General features: G+C 39.9%; 1 protein-coding gene across 1 annotated transcript; it reads right to left on the minus strand.

Moving 5' to 3' along the window:
* Window positions 1–310: 310 nt before the first annotated feature.
* On the minus strand, window positions 311–5,844 carry LOC149262585 (uncharacterized). Its single transcript, XM_089380719.1, has 2 exons — window positions 5,215–5,844; window positions 311–4,477 (listed from the first exon to the last, which is right to left on the minus strand). Exons 1-2 carry the CDS (start codon window positions 5,842–5,844, stop codon window positions 311–313), a joined length of 4,797 nt encoding a protein of 1,598 aa, XP_089236845.1.
* Window positions 5,845–20,209: the final 14,365 nt, after the last annotated feature.

Consider the following 20,209-nt stretch of genomic DNA (forward strand, 5'->3'; position numbering starts at 1 on the left):
TTGCTTCTGCCCATATTTATAGAGTGAATCCAACGATAGACTGAATGCCTAGCTGGAACCGGACCCTCGGAAGTGATGAGATATTTTTCGAAATCTCTTATGCAATCTCCAGTTGCAGTGTTTTCGATCTTCAGGCCAGCACTGTATTGATTTGTTTTCCTTGGATGGTAGATTATTCTTTGGATCGATGCTTGGATTTGACTGCTTGTGCATTTCATGCTCTCTGCAAATTGTCCTGATGCTGTAGAAGCCATGCCCTTCGCACACTTGATGGACCTGCGAATCTGGGCAAAGTCAGGATTTTCCTGAGTCATGGCAGGGGTTGGAAGGTATCTCTTTTGTTGTGCCTCAACGCACCTTCCTGCTTTCCCACTGCGTTATTCGCATGCTTATCTGCTTCCATGTTGAGCGTGCGAAGGATATGATAAAGTTTGATGTTTTCAAAAAATTGGAGGAGGAGTTTAATACGTCTAATATGTTGCTGGAGGCTGCTGTTCGGAGATCTCTGGTTACGATTCATGAGGCGAATTATTATAGAAGAGTCTCCAAAAACTAAAGCTTTTCTAATACCCAGATTTTTTAATTGCAACAGACCTTGATAGAGAGCTAAGGCCTCTGCAATGTTGTTTGTTTTTTTCCCCAGGCTCCATTCATAACTGCAGATTTCTTCCCCTGATTTATTTAATATTACTCCTCCCGCTCCTGCTGGTCCTGGGTTGGACTTTGAAGCACCATCGAAGTATAAAATTGGACAATTGTTGCTCTGGATCCACATCTTATAGTCCTGGGTTGGGAGTCTAATTTCCCACTCCCTAATCTGATCCTGATGCTGTCTATCTGTTCTCTGGGTATCCTGCTGATGACCTGGTTGATCTATAATGTGCCTGATAACTGATCTCTCTTCCACTGAGTAATCTGCTGCTTTAATTTTTCCTGTGTATTTTGCTGCAATTGTCTCTTGCGCCAAGATGTGAGCTTTGTTGCATGTCATCCGGACATTGCTCTCTTTGTTTCGGAAGATTTTTTTATTTCTTGTGAGCCAAATTTTCCATAGAAGATTGTGAGGTATGATAGCCCAAATTCTTTTGACAATCTTGCTCCTCTTGTCTTTCCATGGGCAGTTCCTTCTCCATTCTTGAATTGCCTCTGCAATGTTCTGTTGGGGTTGCCAATTTATATTGCCCAAGTTGGACAAGTTGATCCAGCATCTCTTCGCGAAGGGACAATCAAGGAACAGATGATGGATGGTTTCCTCTGCTGAGCAGCAGTTGGGGCAAATTGAAGGTCCATTGATCCCTCTCTTTCTTAAATTTTCAGAAGTGAGGACTTTGCCTTTTAACAACAGCCATATGAAAAATTTAACTTTGGGAATGGCCTCGGATTTCCAGATTGTTCTCCATTGGTTCCAAATAGGAGTCTGATAGATACTGTTGCAGATATATTGATAGCCAGACTTGATGGTGTAGCTTGAGCCCGTGGGATCCCATCGAAATCCATCTGCTGCTCCTTTTTTAATGGGTGCTCTATTCTGGAGATTTTTTTGAAGGACTTTGAAGCTTGGTTCTAGATTTGAAGGGATGACTGGAAATTCCCAACTAATCCAGGCTCCTGTATCTGCATCCCATTTTGATATTTGATCAAGCCTCTGAATGCCTTTACTATTGAGATGGAGAATGTAAGGGATGGCTTCTTCAATTGTGTTTAGAGGTTGAAGACCCATTATCTTGTCAGTAGCATAATTGATGCTGTCCCCTCCCCCAGGGATCTTTGAGATGTTTTGCTTGAGGATGGGAATTGCTTTCTTGCAGAGATGCCAAATCTTAGTGGAGTCTCTGCTGGGAATGTCAATTTCAAGAAGTCTTTGCCTTTTGCCGGTAAGGTATTTGCTTTCTATGACCTGTTTCCACCAAGCTTTTGGCTCATTAATTAACCTCCAGGCCATTTTGATCCCAAATGCTAGATTTAGGATTTTAGGTGCTCTAATTCCCAGACCACCTCTATCCTGAGATTGGATTACGCTTTTCCAACTGACCAAATTGAATCTATTTTTTTCTTTTTTCCCTCCTTGCCATAAGAAATTGCGGAGGGCAGTTTCCAGCTTGTGATAAAATGTGGCAGGAGCTTGGTAAAGAGTAAATCGATATAGAGGTAAGGAGGATATACCTGATTTGAGCAGAATTAATCTGCCTGCTGGATTAAGCCATTGAGTTCCCCATTGCTGAATCTTCCTTTTGACTTTGTCTATTATTTCATTCCAGGTAGCGGCTTTTAAAGAACCCAGGGTGACCGGCATCCCAAGATAGGTGAAGTGATCCCAGTTTGCTTTGTAGGCAACTCCAAAAATGTTAGCTATGCTGTGAGCAGTTTGATTGGAGATATTCCATCCATAGATGCAGCTTTTTTGAAAGTTGACCTCTCCCCCTGAGTACTCCATGAATTGGTCGAGAAGGGTCTTGAAGCGCCTTGCGATAGTAGTGGAAGCTCCTCCGATGAGCAGAGTGTCATCAGCAAATTGGGAGTGATTGATGTTCTTAACTCCGTTTCCGAATTTGATACCAGAGATGAGGCCAGCTCTTCTATTGTGATCTAGAGTACTGCTGAATGACTCAGCCATAATAATAAAAAGATAAGGGGAAAGAGGGCAACCTTGCCTTAACCCTCTTGAGGATTGAAATGCTTCACAAGGGCGCCCATTTATGAGAGGCGAAATCCAGGGACCTGAGATACAAGCAGCAATGGTGCTAATGAAGGCAGAATTGAACCCCATTTTCCTCAAGACAGCAAACAAGAAGGAGTGTCTTACTCGATCAAAGGCATTGGCTAAGTCGAGCTTAAGAACAAAACCTTTCTCTTGCCTTGATGTGCTGGAATGAATGGCTTCTTGAACCAAGGTGATGGTGTCATGAATTTGCCTGTTTGACATGAAACCTCCTTGATTTTCGGATATAAGGGAAGGAAGAAGGGGTTGGAGCCTAGTAGCTATAATTTTTGTGAAGATCTTATAAGAGGAGTTACACAATGAAATTGGTCGAAACCTGGAGAAGGAAGTGGGGCGGTTTTCCTTGGGAATGAGGGCAAGGAATGTTGAGTTTGTGAAGCCCCCCATTTTCCCTTTTCTTTGAATTCCCCTCATCATCTTTGCAAGGTCTTTTTTAATCAAGTGCCAATGATCCCTGTAAAAATTGATTGGGAACCCATCTGGACCTGGAGACTTGTCCGGTTGCAGGGTCCAGATAGCTTTTCTGATTTCCTCCTCTGTTATTTCTCGATTTAGACTGTCATTCTCCTCTGAAGAGATTCTTTCCGGTAGATGCTGTAAAAGCGCCGAATAGTCAGCTTCTCCTTGATTTTCCGTGAGGAGGCTTTTGTAGTGAAGGGAGGCAGCTATTTTGATGGATTCTTGGTCGTTATGTTGGCTGCCTTGACTATCCATTATAGTGTTTACATTGTTTCTTGTTTTTCTGGCAGTGGCTTGCTTGTGGAAGTAAGCCGTGTTTTTGTCACCTTCTTTCAGCCATAGTTGTCTCGATTTAATTCTCCACTTAATTTCTTCCGCTCTCTTGATTTGCATTAGCTGCCCTTGAGCTTCCCATTCTTTGCTTTTCAGCTGGTGGGTGAATCCTTGATCTTCTATTTGTTTTTGGATTTCCTCCAAGTCCTGCTGTATTTTTTTCCTAATTTTTTCTGGCTCTTGATAGCTGCCTTTTGCCCAGTCCTTGAGAGCTTTCCTTGTATTTCTGATTTTTGTTTCCCATATATGGCTTGGGGAGCCTTCTACATGATGCTTCCATGTTGCTTCTATGATAGCTTCGGCCTCAGCGTTGTCTCTCCACAAAGGATTGTACCTGAACGGAATTGGTCCCAATTGAGAATGGGAGTCCAGCGTTAAGAGAATGGGAAAGTGGTCTGAAGCTGTGGCACTGAGAATTTTTGTGTGGCCTGCAGCAAAGGAGGAAAGGAGGGAGACATTAACCAAAATTCTGTCCAATCTTTCCATGATATTGCCTGGCCCCAACCTTCTGTTATTCCAGGTGTATTTTCTGTTTTTTGGGATGATATCCATCAGTTCATGTTCGGACATTATCACTTCCATCTGTCTTCTGAAGGAGTCGGGGGTGAAATTGCCCCCTCTTTTCTCATTCGCATGGAGGACTAAATTGAAGTCTCCAGCTAGAATGACATTTGTATTCTGCTCATTGTCTATATCTTCCTTCAGTTCCTTCCAGCACTGTTCCTTTTCCCGATAATGATTGGGGATATAAACATTATAAATGATGAGGTCACAGCTCTCTTCCTTGTTACTAAGATTAGTCCTTACCCAGTTTTGATTGAGGACGGAAGACTTACAGTCCCAGTACTGATTGTTCCACATGGTTGTAATACCTCCAGAAGCTCCTCTGGAGTTGCTACTGGCCCCTGAGAAGTTTTTTTGGGCATCTACAATTTTTTGCATTTCGCTCTGACTTTGTTTGGTTTCCTGAATCAGAACAATTTCAGGTCTTTCTGTTTGAAGAAGATCTCGTAGGGCAGCTGATTTAGAGGGGTGCCCCATACCCCTACTGTTCCAAGATAAAAGCTTCATCATGAGGCATTCGAGCGAGGAGGTGCTCGCCTCTCATGGTCTTTTCCTACTGTTTCTTTTTCTTGGGATCCTGTAATGAAAGAGTCCATAGGGGTTTGGATCCCTAGAGCTATATCCTTTTGCGTGCTTTCTTCCCGATGCTGTTTGGCTGACTTTCTTCCTGGTCCCGGCTTCTTGTGGATGTCACTGGAGGCGCCAATGTCTTTTGAAGAACTTCTGGTGGTTCTGGGAGGGGGGGGGTCGGTGAAGGGCTGAGAGGGGGTCGAGGAAATCAAGGGAGGATCGGTCAGTTCCAGAGAGGGCTGATCAGTCTGAGGATCATCAGAGGATAAAATAAGGAAAGGGTTGGAGGATGAGGGGAAGGAGGGTTCTTGGGAAGGTCCAGGAGGATTGAGAGGAGGAGAGGTGGGGCGGGGGGAGGAGGAGCCCGGATGTTCAGAAGATGGATCTTGTTTTGACTGAGGTGCTGCTTTCTTTTTTTTCACAGTTTCCCATTGTCCTCCTTGGTCTTCAGATTCCAGATTAGTTACTTTAGTGCATCTATTAGCAAAGTGACCGTATTCGTGACATACCTTGCATTTAAAGGGTATTTGCTCGTAGTCCAGCTGCTGTATGTAGCTCCAGTCATCCACCTTCAGCTTGATGGCTTCTGGCAGGCCTTTTCCGAGGTCCACTTCTACGCAAATCCTTGCACAGGCTTGCATGTTATCTTTGGGCTCGCTTCTGTCAATGTATTTACCTACTGCATTCCCAATTGCTTTGACCGATTCGTCTCCCCAACAATGCAAGGGCAGATGAGGAAGACGGACCCAAACCGGAACCGCATTAGGAATATCTAGCTCAGGGTCGAAGTCAGGGGTCCACTTGTTCAGATATAACCCTCGAGAGTCCATAAAATAGGGCCCGTTCCTGAATATCAAATCCTTGTCTGCCTTGGTTTCAAAATGAAAGGTATAGTAGCCTTTGCCACAGAAGCGAATCGAGATCTTTCCTTGTATTTTGTCGGACCAATTCCTTTCCACCCATCGCTGGACTGTCTTTGGTGAAGGCCATAAGCCTGTAAACTGCCCTATGAGCCCTTTTTCTGCTAATGATAGAGCTGCCATTCGAGGAAGAGATGGAGGTAGCTGAACTTCTTGGAGAATATCCAGTTTCTTGACGAATTTTGAAGTTGCTGGTTTCGGTCGGGCAGGGGGCAGAGACTTTACCAGGTCAGAAAAAGCTTTCTCTGCGTCCCCAAGAGAAGGATCTATATGGGCCATGGCTGAAGCCAGGCCCCGGAAGGCAGGCCTCGCGGCCCAGGCCGAGGCGGCGGTGCTGCAGCTGCTCTCAGAAGGTCTTCAGCGCTCCCGCGTTCTCCAGCTGCTCTCGTCCCTTCGATTCTTCGGTCCAAGGTTGCAAGCCATTGGCACAGTAATTGTCCATTTGACATCTCACAGCTATTTTGCTCCCCCCCACTTTCTCCATCTGACTATAAAAATGGATTCCTCCATGGCATCACAGGGAAACGATAAAGAATACCAAATGTAACCAATTACCTGGAAAAAGCAATAAAGGCCTTGTGCGTTGGGGCGCTGAAGGAGAATTGTCAATATGTCAACTACAAAATATATCCATCCCATGTTATTAATTTATTTTTGCACACAACTTAGAAACTAATTAGAAGCATATATTAAAGTTTGTCTATGTTATTGTTAACATATGCTTCTAATTAGTTTCTAAGTTGTGTGCAAAAATAAATTAATAACATGGGATGGATATATTTTGTAGTTGACATATTGACAATTCTCCTTCAGCGCCCCAACGCACAAGGCCTTTATTGCTTTTTCCAGGTAATTGGTTACATTTGGTATTCTTTATCGTTTCCTGTGATACCATGGAGGAAGCCATTTTTATAGTCAGATGGAGAAAGTGGGGGGGAGCAAAATAGTTGTGAGATGTCAAATGGACAATTACTGTGCCAATGGCTTGCAACCTTGGAGCTCTGAAAAGCTTCCTACAGCAGTGGTATGAGAACTCAACTTTGCTCAATTATAGTGAAGTTTTAGTGTGATAGCATCTGAGATTTGTTTTGAGGTTGGTTCTCTCTTTAACTGATTTTTTGATTTTGTGTGTTATTGGCATTACAGATGTGCCTGATACTGCACTGATATTGAGAAAGCACACCCTTCCAATGAAGCTATTTTCTTGCATGTTATTCAATGAATTAGAAATCTTCAATCCTCAGGATCAGTTGCCATTTGCATATGTAAGAGACATGATGACACCCAAAGTGAGGATTCACATGTTTGAATCAGCCATTTTTAATACAATAACAAATGAATATTGACACTCTTACAAAGTCAATCGAAGAATTTTCAAAGAGCCTCCTTTGGACCTGCAAATTTCTTTGGGTTATGAATCCAGCGCTTGCAAATCGTATCTGGACAGAATGTGGGCTGCATATTCCGTTTGATTGTATTAATTCATTTCAAATTTGATTGGATGCTAAGATTATAGCTTGCAAAAGCTATCAATTTTTTAAAGTGTGAAGGGTCATGAAAGAGCAGAATATGGGAGGATCCATAACTGCAAATTTAACCAATACATGATGTTGACGGATGCCATGGGTGTTAATTTTGTGCTATATTGGATTAGATGACTGATTTACTTCTCAATAATTGAAGTCATTTTTACTGCCTCTGCCAACATGAGATGATAGAGACTGTGCACCTATATCTAATATGTGTATTGCATTTAATGGAGTTGATAGGACTGAATTGTTTTCCATTGTAAATTCCAGTGGTGATTCTGGTTATACCGGGAATGAAGGAAAATAGAATGAAATGTTGCCATGAAAACATTTTTAACTCAAACAGAAACAAAGAATTTTTCCAGGTGGCTCTTCATTGTCAACACAATCCTGAACTGAAATTTGGTACAAGTTGTATAGGCTTGCATGTGCACCATCGTGACAGAGTTTTTATTGAAGGAGGTGCAATGTGGGGATAGATGTTGATTTGAGACGGTACAAATATATGAGTCTCTTTTGTGTTGGACTACATGGACGGTGGAACCCTTGCGTAGGTTCTTCAAACCCACAAGAAAATCCCAGAACACTATTTGGCTGAGGTTGCCAGGCAGGTGCTCAAGGGCTTGCATTACCTGCACCAGAACAAAATTGTTCACCATGATATAAAGCCCTCCAATTTACTGATCAATAAGAGAAGTCAAGATTCCCGATTTCGGTGTCAGAACTGTGTTGGCTCACACTTTGCCCCAGTGCAATTCCTTTGTGGGCACTTGTGCTTATATGAGTCCTGAAAGGTTCAATCATGATGGGTATTAATTTACAATTTCTATTGTCTTCTGCAATGCAGTTGCTCGAATACCCTTCAAATTATGAAGCGGAGAAGTATTTTCTTAGGAAAGCTACAGCCATGGCAAATCGGTCTTTCCACTTATATTCTGAGTTTTCAGGTAATCAGAGATCCTCATATTTAACAATTTGACAGATCTATCAAGAAACATTACCTTATGGCATGCATGTATGTTAAAGCAATCAGGCTAAAACTATGTTTCGTTGTTGTTGGCAGTATCGGCTATTGTTCATCAAATTTATAAAGAAGAGTTATTTGGTAAATCTCGGCTACAGTACATGAAAGGACCTGAAAACCCCTATTCAGCAGCAGGTCCAGTGACCTTCGGTGGAACTCTGGATGTGTAGGAAAGAAAAAGGTATTTCAATTATTCTGAAGGGACTGATTTTCCTTGTGGTTTTGCCAATTACCGTACCCAAGGGTTCCTTGTGTCTGAAGAAGACAGGAAGGTCATGGAACAGTGCAAGGGGGGTGTGGTAATTTCAACTATATTTGGAGCCTAAGAAAGATTAAAAAACCCAAGTATGTTGGGAAAATCACAACAGAACATTTGTTTCTTCGTGTTTATGGACAATGCAACTCTCACACTTCTTGCTAGATACCAGATCAAGCCCAATGAGTCTCATAGAATCGGAATTTGGCACATTGTTTTGGTCAGGGAGTTTCCATACAAGGAATCTGTAATGAATGGCCTCATTCCCAAGTATCTTTCCCACAGGCTTTTCCCAAACTGTGTTTAAAACATTTGGATGGATGCCAAGCTACAGCTTGTTCTTGATCCTTTGTTAATTTTGGAAAATCTCCTTGTAACTCACAATGTTGATATTGTTGTCTCAAGGCATCCTTACAATACTCATAACATGGAGGAAGCCATTTTTACAGTCATATGGAGAAAGTGGAGCAAAGAAGCTGTGAGGTATCAAATGGATAGTTACTGTGCCGACGGCTTGCAACCTTGGAGCTCTGAAAATATTCCCTCGAGCAGTGGTATGAGAACTCAGCTTTGCTCAATTATGGTGAAGTTTTAGTGTGATAGCATTTGAGATTTGTTTTGAGGTTGGTTCTCTCTGTAACTAATTTTTTATTTTGTGTGTTGTTGTTGGCATTACAAATGTGGCTGACACTGCACTGATATTGAGAAAGCACACCCTTCCAATGAAGCTATTTTTTTGCCTGTTATTCAATGAATTAGAAATCTTTTATCCTCGGGATCAGTTGCCATTTGCATATGTAAGAGACATGATGACCCCAAAGTGTGGATTCACATGTTTGAATCAGCCATTTTTAATACAATAACAAATGAATATCAACACTCTTACAAAGTCAATCGAAGCATTTTCAAAGAGCCTCCTTTGGACCTGCAAATTTCTTTGGTTTATGAATCCAGAGCCTGCAAATCGTATTTGGACAGAATGTGGGCTACATATTATGTTTGATTGTATTAATTCATTTCAAATTTGATTGGCTGCTAATATTACAACTTCCAGAAGCTATCAATTTTTTAAACTGTGAAGGGTCATGAAATAGCAAGAAATAGCAAAATATGGGAGGATCCATACCTGCAAATTTAACCAATCCATGATGTTGATGGATGGCATGAGTGTTAATTTTGTGCTAGATTTGATTAGATGACTGATTTACTTCTCAATAATTGAAATCATTTTTACTGCTTCTGCCAACATGAGATGATAGAGACTGTGCACCTATATCTAATATGTGTATTGCATTTAATGGCGTTGATAGAGACTGAATTGTTTTTCCATGTGAATTCCAATGGTGATTCTGGTTATACCGGAAATGAAGGAAAATACAATGAAATGTGCTCTTCTGGACAACTGGTATCCAAACTGGGTGTACGCCATGAAAACAGTTTAACAAGACCAAAGAATTTTTCTAGGTTTCTCTTTGTTGTCAACGCAATCTTAAACTGAAATTTGGTACAAATTGTATAGGCTTGCATGTGCACCATCGTGACAGAGCTTTTATTAAAGGAGGTACGACGTGGGGAAAAATGTCCCCAGATGTTGATTGTTACATTTCTGCATCTTTTTTAGATTTTCCTATCCCTATGTCACCATTGCTCTTCAATTTATGCACATTTCTGCATCTTATTTAGATTTGCATATTCCTATGTCACTATTGCTCCTCAATTTATGCACATTTTTGCATCTTATTTAGATTTTCCTATTCCTATGTCGTCATTGCTCCTCAATTTATGCCTTACGGCGTTTCCTTTGCAACATTTGGTGCAAATGCTAGTGTATAGATTGTGATATTGTCAGGTTGAAGTTAAAAGGATCACAAGATGCATGAGATATAAGCAGTCGTCTTATTGTGATTAATAAAAGGATCACAAGATGCATGAGATATTTTGGTATAATCCATTACATATGAAATGGATATATTCGCGTTATGAATGTGATATGTTCAAATTTCTTATCATCACATAATATGATTTATGTTTAACATTAGTTGTGGGGACATCCTTTTAGATATTTGCAATTTCCCCGGATAATAGATCGCAAAATGATGATAGGGCATGAATATTTTGACATGTAAAGAATTTTTTGCCATCACAAGAATAAGTTGTGGCAACTTGTCATCGTGTGCAGGTGCATGGAAATAATATAATCGGTGGATGACAAGTGTTAATGAATATGACATCTTTTTAATGAGTTGGTACGTTGGGATTTTCCTATTGGAGTCGTAACTTCGTTATATGAGGACGTGATGAGTATTTATGTGTTTCTTTAATAAATTGCCATTACAAGTGATAAACTGTAAGACTTCACTCTTCCAGGCGGAAAATGCAATAATGTTGTGAAATTTGGATGTTTATGTTGTGCAAGTGAAACCAAAATCAATCCATGTGTGAGATCTAGTTAACCATTAGGTGCAAACGCAACACGTGGAATTGACCACATCACCTTCTTGTGACTATCAGGAAGGTGTTATCATGAACACAAAGTCGAAACTGTAAAAGTAATAAAGACAAAGTAACGATTAAGTAAGCAAAGTCACAATCAAAATGATCATAATGAAGGATATGCCAAAAAAAACCAAATCCTGAGTAATCAAAAGTTTCAAAGAAAAATAAAGATCAAAAGAATCATTAGGCCGTCAAAATTTTAATAAAGAAGGGAGTTTTCCAAAATACAAAATGGAGGGTCTCTATATTTTGGTGAAAAATGTGGGGGTGTCATGGCCACAACACCCTTATAATCCACAACATAATGGCATAGTAGAACGAAATAACATGTCCATCAAAGAATATGTTAAGCCCATGATGCATGATTTGGACTTGTCGTTGTTCTTATGGGGTGAAGCATTACTAACATTTGGGTACATTCAAAACCGAAGTCCTCAAACTATCTTCCTCTAGATTCAAAGTGCTAATTGTAATTTACTAAAACAATATATTTGAATCTACTCTACTCATTATCTCTATCTGTCTTGCCCAAGTCCCTATTTCCTTCAGAATTAGCCCCTATTAATTAGGGAATTTCCTCAATATGAATTGCACAATCCTCATAGGCCTTCCTCTGAATGCATGCGCCACCTGTACAATTCAGATGATCTGACATGAAAGAGTTATTTATGAGTGAACCATTAGTTAATTGGTTGAACACATGAAGCAACACACCATATTCTGACCTCCTGCTAGTTCCTCCATAAGTTGGAACTAGTTTAACTGACTTTAACTTAGTTAAATTGAATTAATTAATTACAACTCAAAATATACTCAACCAGGGCTCCTATAATGTAGGAGACACTCTACATGACTCTAGTTAGACCCTGAACTCAAATTAACTGAGCCAACTAAGTTTATTTAACTTAGTTAACTCATGAAAGTTGTCTTGTGATGTGGAATTACAATTTTTATTCCTAATTTAATTCAAGGACAAAATTAAATTAAGATTCTCTTGTTGCATTTTCAACAATCTATAGGATAGATCTGTTTAGTATTAAAACATAAAGCAAAAGTCTTAGAATCTCCAGCAACTCTAGGAGCAGAAACTTTAGGTTCAAAAAATGCTAACTTAAATTCGCCTTTTTGAGTATAAAGAGCTGAAAGAAACCTGTTTTTATTGGAATAAGTTTTCTTCCAGAACTTAGTATAAGTTACTTCCTTCAAGGCCTCATTATTTTTCTTCATTTCAAAAAACTCAGAAAATGTGTTTTGGTTAGAAGAAGTAGAAGGAGAAGATTGTCTTGTCCCCATATCCAATTCTTACATTCAGAAAATAAGCTCACCTAAAGCAATAATAGTAGTCGGTAAGAGATGTTAGATGAGAAAATTTTTGATACCGCTCCCTCCATATTGTTTGTCTTCTTTCTCTTATATACTCTGAACTATTCCATTTCTGACTCTAATAAGCTTTGATCTGTCCCCGTAAGTTCTTTTTAATTCATAGCAGGTGTAACTGTAGAAATTATGATGTAGATTTACAACTTCTTATGAAGTTTTAATCAAAATCACAAGACATAAACCTACTCTACTGCTATGTGGACATTAATTCACAATTTAGAATATAAATTTTAGACATGCAATAAGAAATCACACATGCAAATAGTATTTTTCCCAAGGAAAGAAAACTACTAAAAACCCCAATGCTTGCCTGCATTAATATGATGAATAGAGATGTATTACAATTTATTTGCTCAACTAAGCACAGCCTGCAAGTGCATAACCTATCTCTCTACTCACTAAGAAGCTCTAACCCATACTTGGTCAATTTCAGCCTTTGCTTGAGCCCCTATTTACTTGCGCAATACCTCAGGTTTGATCACCTAACCAATACAATGAATTATGTTATCATATTCTTAGTACTTACAATTCACTTTTCCGCATTAGATTACTTACTTAACATGCCATATAAAATCATGAACCATCACTATGTAGAAGTAAAAAGAAACTTTGACAATTGCTACTCCACAACAGATAATAAGCAAATATACACATCAAGATACCAAATTACCGTGGTTCACCCCAATGCGGGGCTACGTCCACAAGAACTGTCACTTATGTAATGAATCTTTGCATAACAAATAGTTCTTAGCCTACACACTAAGTTGCAGGTTGTATGCGCACTCAGTTGCAGACTCAGGCCTCTGTGCACTCAGCTGCAGAGCCTCGCCTTCTCTACCAAATTACAGATCACAATAATACAACCATAACATTGATCTAGATCTCCAAGATATATGATTCTCTTCTTATTATTTTACCCTATATATATTATTACATCGAAGGGTTACACCATCAAAATACCAAGGTCCAAATACCATGGACTCCCTAAAATAAGCAACTATGGTCCCAAAACCATTGATCCATTACAAAATAACGCATTTTTACAAAAAGGAGGGGCTTTGACCCACCCTAAAGCCCTTACAACACGCGGTATATTTACTTCCTCAAATTGTTCTCCCCTGCTCCACTAGGAACTCCACTTCACACTCTAATGCACGCTCCACCCCACAAAATATGGAGTCTTTGCCAAAATCTAGGGGTTGTGCCCAACAGGCCCCCAACCCTCACATGTGACTCGTCCCGAGTCACTCAGCCAATTTTCCTTTGATCTTTGCTGCAATGTTGTTGTAGGCACTGTTGAACTGCTACAAAATGTCTGTGACCTACTTCTCTTCGTTGTGCACTTCCTCCAGTAGTGCTTCTGTCACAGGTTTTGTAGCCTTCTGCATCATTGTTGTCTCCCTCTATCGAAGCTCTTAAAGCTTCTCATCTACTGCTTGGGACAGTTGGAGAGCCTCATCCTGCCATGGTTGAGTTCTCTTTGTCAAAACCTATTCTTCCTTCCTCAACTCCTTTATCTTCTTCTGGAGGGCATTTCCCTCATTGATCTTGGCAAGCTTCTACGAGATTGGTAAGGTCTTCACAGTTTCCTGAATCTCTTCCAGTTGTTGTTTCTTTTGTTGAATGTCTTCTTGTAGTTTTTGCACATTTGGATCTTCCTATAGCGAAGTCAAAATCTGTAAGATCTTGTGCAAAAGCGTCCCACAATCTGCCACTGTTGTGGAGATGTTGGCCATTGCAGCCTTTAGGTGAGTCTCCCTCTGCTCTCACACATCCTATGGCATAGTTGGTTGTAGCTTCATCTACAACTCGGTGATCTTCATCTCGTATGAAAATTGCACTTTTGCAATATTATTTTTCTACCTTTTTACTGCAATGCCAAGCTTCATGACCTTGTCCTCCACTGGTTCCTCTTCTCAGACCTCAATGTCCGGAATCTCGCGACATGTTTCTTCGTCGAATTCCTTCAGCTTCTGTCGTTGTTGTATTGTTTGATCCCTCTCCTGGATTGCCTGGTCAAGCTTATGCTACAACGAAGCTCGCTCTCTCTCTACCTAAACATTTAACTTCAATCTGAGTTATTCATGTTGCTTCAGCTCATCTATTATCTCTTGATGCAGCTTGTGTAATCTCTGAAGTGGCACTGCTGTGATGTTAATATTCGCATATCTCCATTCTTTAGTCTGTTGTTGTACGTTAGCGGAGTCAAACTGCAGGGCTCCGGTAGGTATCGGTGTTATTTGTGTTGCAAGTGTAGGCTCTATTGATCTTTCCTCTACAAGCCTTTCCTCTATCTATGTTGGTTGTTTGACCATCTATGCCAATATCTTAAGTTCTACAATGCGCCCTTCGACACCTGTTAAAATTGCATCGTAGCGATCCTCTAACTTGTTCCATGATTCTATCGTCACTTCTTGAATTTTATCACCAATTTAATCCAAGTTCCCCTTAGTGAGGACCACTAGTGTTATGTCCTTTGTCTTATCTGCCTTCTGCTTCTTTTTGGTTCTTGTGGCAGCTTTGGTGCCTGCCTTCCTCTTCTCTGTGACATCTAGGTATGTTTCTGTCTTTTTAGACTCTTTATTCATCTCATCACCTTCAGGAGGATCCTGGTGACCCTCGTCGTGTTGTTCCTCTTCTTCTAACGCGTGCTCATCTTTATCCTTCCCGCTCGATTCCCCAAGCTACATTGCATCCTCCTCTATTGGACTGTCCTCTGCATGTGTCTCTAGCACAATCATCCACTCTGCAAACCATTGTTGTATCTCTGCTAGGAGATCATCTTATGTCACTAAATATGGCAGGGGATGCCATTTCTTCGTTGTATCCCTGCGAGCCTGTATTTAGATTATGTGGAAGTCAGCCTTAAACTTCGCAACATTGTTATAATGTTGGTATAGGCTTGGTGAAAGGTGAGGGTGTTAGTTCACCAACATGTGTAAGTCCATATGGTATAATAAAAAAACATTTGGTTCTCCTATGATCGTGTTGGTTTAGTGGTATACCATAGCGAGGCATACAACGTGGCTTCACAAACATCTAAGGGTACCAGAGGGAACTGCGAATCTTTTGGATCTCTCCATGCAAGCATAGAAATTATCAAAATTAACCATGTGTAATGAAATGCAGTACCTTTCTCGTAAGCCTTGCATCAGTTGTCTAGAAACTCTTGGCATAGATATACGGCCCAGTTGTATTGAACCCCATTAGCGCATTATGCAACTAATGAAACCACTTATGCAGGGACTTCATTAGCCCGACACTTTCTCATGATTTTTCTAGTCAATATGTGTGTTGTGAAGCAAACTCCCCAATCACTAATTGATTTGATATCATAACCTCGCTTCCCTTTTGTCAGTCCAAAGTTCTTCTTCATGTTTTCGGCTAGCGCTCTATCCTGATATTTTCCAATAAATTCTTTTGTGTGGTTCCTTCCTTTATACAGAAGTCTTGTGATTCGGCATATTAGCATTGGATTGATAGGGATCCTCTTCCCCATCCATAGGTATCCATCATGCACCAGCATGAGCATTTGTCTCGCATGGGTCGTGCTCCCTGGACTTCTGCCAAAGTGCGACACATTCAACATGTTCATCGACCCCAACTGCACCAACCCAGCTACCTACTACTGTGGTTCTAACCTCGTCACACAACTCTCATGGTAGTGCACTTGTTTTAAGTATTTCTCTGGTATGAACTATGGATATTTCTTCCTGTCATTGAAATCATAGTCCATGAACTTCAACAGTGGAATCTTCCCAACGGTTTCTCTAATAAATGGCACTGACTCCGACAATAAAGGTGTGAAGGTGCCATACTTCACGTCCTTCGACTCTTTTACTGGTTTTGCATTCAGTTTTCTCTATGGAATATATGGTGGTAGAGGTGATGGAAACGTTGCGTCATCCATTTCCATTTGCACTTGCTCTACTTCTTCCTCGCTATCTCTCACCTGTTTGGGCTTCTCAACAAGTCTCTTGTCCTATTTCTTCTTCGTTCTCTCCTCTTTGGTTGGTTTCTTTCGTGGGGATATTCATTGTGTGTGGGATGATGCTGCTGCAGGTGATCTTGTTACAAGAATATTAGTTGATGTTGCTTTAGATGTTGCTTTAGATGCTACTTCCATGACTCCGGCTAAGCCCTTATCGTTAAATATATGAATAAATTCTTCAGTCGATAGGATATTCATGCGAAAATATCTGCAACTTCTTCGTAATAGAAATATTCGAATTCTCAATTCAATAAAGTGCCAAATCTAGGTGGGACATGACTTTTTATAACAAATCTAAATTTCTAACCTCATCATTAGCTCAGATTATGTTCATTAATTTCATATATATCGCTAGATTCAGTCAATTTTTCCTCATAAATGCAACTTTCCGCTTGTTTTAATGTTAACTTTACCTTTTAATGGTCATATTTTTCCAACAAGATTTGATACATCCCATATTGTAGCGAGAAACCCCTCTTACACCGAGGTTCCTACGAACTTCGACATAATCTAGATTGTAGCAAAGTATCTTCCTACGTCGAGCTCTCTCTGCAGCGTAGTTTATAGTTTAGTGCCCACTTTCAACTACAGGTGGCACTAAGACTTTTCTCCTTTCTTCTCCAGAATGAAGTTGCAGGGCCAGGGTTGTCCCTGTACAGCTTCAACCTACTGCCATTTACTCTTCCTTGAACCAATTCTCCACTTAAGTTTTATAATTAAACTGCACCTCCATCAATAATAATGTATGGGCCCAACCAATGCATCTTGAATTTTCCTGGAAACTTTACAAACCTACTGTAATAAAGGAGAACACGATCTCCTACCTAGAAATTCTTCTGCTTAATATGTCTGTCATGCCAAGCCTTTTCTCTTGCTTTTTGTACCTACTGATGAAATCCTACTATAAATCTTTCTTCCTCCAAAGCAAGCAACTGCAAAATTATTTCCTCCATTATATTAGGATCTACCATATCTGTTAAAGTTGCAATTCTCAAGCTAGGCATGATGTACTCCATGGGCATCATAGCTTCTTGCCCATAAACTAACCTAAAGGGTGTCTAACCTGTCAAATTTTTATGTGTGGTCCTATAAGCCCATAAAATTGTTGGAATTCTAAGGTCCCAGTCATCTCAATTCACATTGCATACCTTAGTAAGTGCATTATCAGAAATTTTATTAAATACTTCTACTATTCCATTAGCCTGGGGATGATAAGGGGTACTTTTCTAATGATAAACTTGGAATTCCTCAGTCAATGTTTCAATAGTCTTATTTAGGAAGTGTGAACCTTGGTCACTCATCAAAATATTTGGACATCCAAATATAGACAATATGTACTCAAAAATAAACTTTGCAGTCCCTTATTGGTTGTGCTTTGGCCCATCTTGTCAAGTAATTAGTCGTTGCAATTATGTACCTTGCACCAGTCCTTTTTCCAGGTGGGTTGATGGGTCCAAAAAAATCAATGGCCCACTTATCAAAGGCTTGCAATGAAACTTGTGGTACCAATGGCATCTCATCTCTTCTGTTCTTTGACACACATCAGATGCTTGACAGTACTCCTTCGCATCTTTATGTAGTGTAGGCCAGCACAATTCTTCTCTCAAAATCGTTTGCGCAGTAGCTTTTCCCGCATAGTGTCCACCAGTTGCGCACCCTTGAGCCTCTGCTAGAGTCATTTGTATTTCATGTTTAGGAACATATTGATTGCAAATAATTGTGCATTAGGAAGATTATCCTCTATGCTGGTTGGTTCTTCCCCAGTTTCCAATCTTGACAGATGGTCATGTCCTACATTCAGTCTCCCTAGTTTAACAATGATCTCGAAGTCATATTCTTGGAATAACAGTAACCATCTACAAATTTTTCCTCCTAAGACAGGCTTGTTAACCAAATACTTCAATACAAACATTTTAAAGTGTGACCCTAGCAAATAGTGTCTAAACTTCTACAAAGCACACACCATGACCAGTCATTCCCTTTTTGTAGTGGTGTAATTATTTTCTGCTTTAGATAACTTTCTACTTGCAAAAGCTATAGGATGATCTATCTCTCATGTAACAGGTTGTGCCAATACCACTCCCAAAGCTATACCAGAGGCATCCACATGTACATGGAATTCTTTATTCCAATTAGGGAACACTAGTATAGGTGCAACTACAATTTTTTCTTTCAATATGTCGAGGCTCTTCTGACATTCTTCATTCCACTGAAAAGTTACATCATTCTTCAACAATTTCTCCATAGGCACAGTGATCTGAGCATACCCCTTGATGAACTTCCTGTAATACCCAGTATGTCTCAGCATAGTGCGAAGTTGTCTTATTGCCTTAGGTGGAGGCAAGTTCACAATGGTATCAATCTTAGCAGGATCCACCATCAATCCTTGCTTACAAACAATATGTCCCAACAATATGCCAAAAGGTACACAAAATATGCACTTCTTTAGGTTCAAAGAGATTTTATATTGTCTACATGTGTCGAGCATAAGTCTTAAACTTCCAACATGTTTTCTCAACAATCCAAATATTGTCCAATCATCAAAATATACCTCTAAAAACTTATGAATGTATTCCTTAAAAGTTGAAACCACCACCCTAGAAAATATAGTAGAGGCATTTTTTAAACCAAAGGGAATTATTGTGTATTGATATGAGCCCCATTCTGTAGCAAATGTGGTCTTATGCCAATCTTTAGGTGCAATCCTAATTTGATGATAACCTGAGAATCCATCTATAAATGAGTAAGCTTCTTGAACTCCTACATTGTCTAGCACTTCATCTGTGAAAAGGGTAGGGAAGGGATCATGTAAACAAGCATCATTCAACTTTCTCATATCAACACATATCCCAATCTCTCCTTGAGTCTTCTTCTCTTGCACCACCATAGGACTCACCCATTCTAATTCTTCTATTGGTTCAATAATTCTTCTTGTTATCATCTTATCAAGCTCTAATTTCACTTTCTCCTTATACTTCGGGTTCAGCCTGTAAGGTCTTTGTTTCACTGACTTCGCATCAGGCTTACAGGGAATATTCATGACTCCTAGATCTCCTATTATACCCTTCATCTCTAAAAACTTGTTGGGAAATAGTTCTTGATATTCACGAAGTAACTCTGTAACTTTATTGTTTGTCTCTTCATCCTAGTAGTATCCTATTGTTGCAAACTTGGGCTCCTTTACTGATCCTATGTTCACCTTCTTGGTCTTCAGTGGCTTCATTATGTCTGGTATCTCTAGCTCAGGTCCAGTAACTTTGCAGTGTCCTTCTGACTCTGCTATGTCAATGTTGTGAGGATATTCTTCTTCTTCTGCAATAAGGTTATAGCACTCCAATGCATTTTCTATCTGCGCAACCCAATCAGGTTGTTGCCATGTTAGTGGGTTTACATTCCCAAAGATCCTCTTCTTGAGTGTCTGAAGGGCCAAATCTATGTATGGACAATCATCCTCAAAGATTAATTTTAAAATGAAATGATCAACCATGTCTTCCCAGTTCATGGTACCATGTCGAAGCTTTGTTTCTTGGTACCAGTTCTTAGGGATTACCTCTAATGTATGAATGAATCCATGTACCCATTCTTATTGTGGAACCCCCTTCCATGTTGTAGTGCATAGTTGGATATTCTTCCTAGGATTAGTTTCACCATCATATTTTATTTCCATCTCTGTATCTATCTATCCAAACCTTATATGCATCAATCTTCGACATTCCTGCCAACCTCCTATATTCTTCTTGTGTGCATTCCACCATCGAGCAAGGGTAGCTTTCAGGGCTATATCCAAGGTTGGCAACCTTTTATTTTCTGGAACTTGTTCTTCATAATCATTAAGAAAAGAATTTACATCACCTAAGCCATCATAAGAAGGAAGGTTACATACCTCAAATATCATACAGTGAACTAATTTAGTAATTCTTGCACAACACCTCAGGGAGACTTCATGCAGCCTATTTTTCCAATTCTCC

The sequence above is a fragment of the Pinus tabuliformis genome, chromosome 6, assembly GCF_031772625.1.
Source record: "Pinus tabuliformis cultivar Carrire ecotype Pingquan chromosome 6, CPIR1, whole genome shotgun sequence".
In the NCBI taxonomy this organism is placed as follows: Eukaryota; Viridiplantae; Streptophyta; class Pinopsida; order Pinales; family Pinaceae; genus Pinus; species Pinus tabuliformis.

Coding starts and splice junctions, on each gene's coding strand:
- LOC149262585 (XM_089380719.1), bottom strand. CDS start 5,844: ATGGCCCATATAGATCCTTCTCTTGGGGACGCAGAGAAAGCTTTTTCT. Junction 4,478..5,214: donor CAGAAGCCATCAAGCTGAAG/GTGGATGACTGG, acceptor GTTCTGATTCAG/GAAACCAAACAAAGTCAGAG.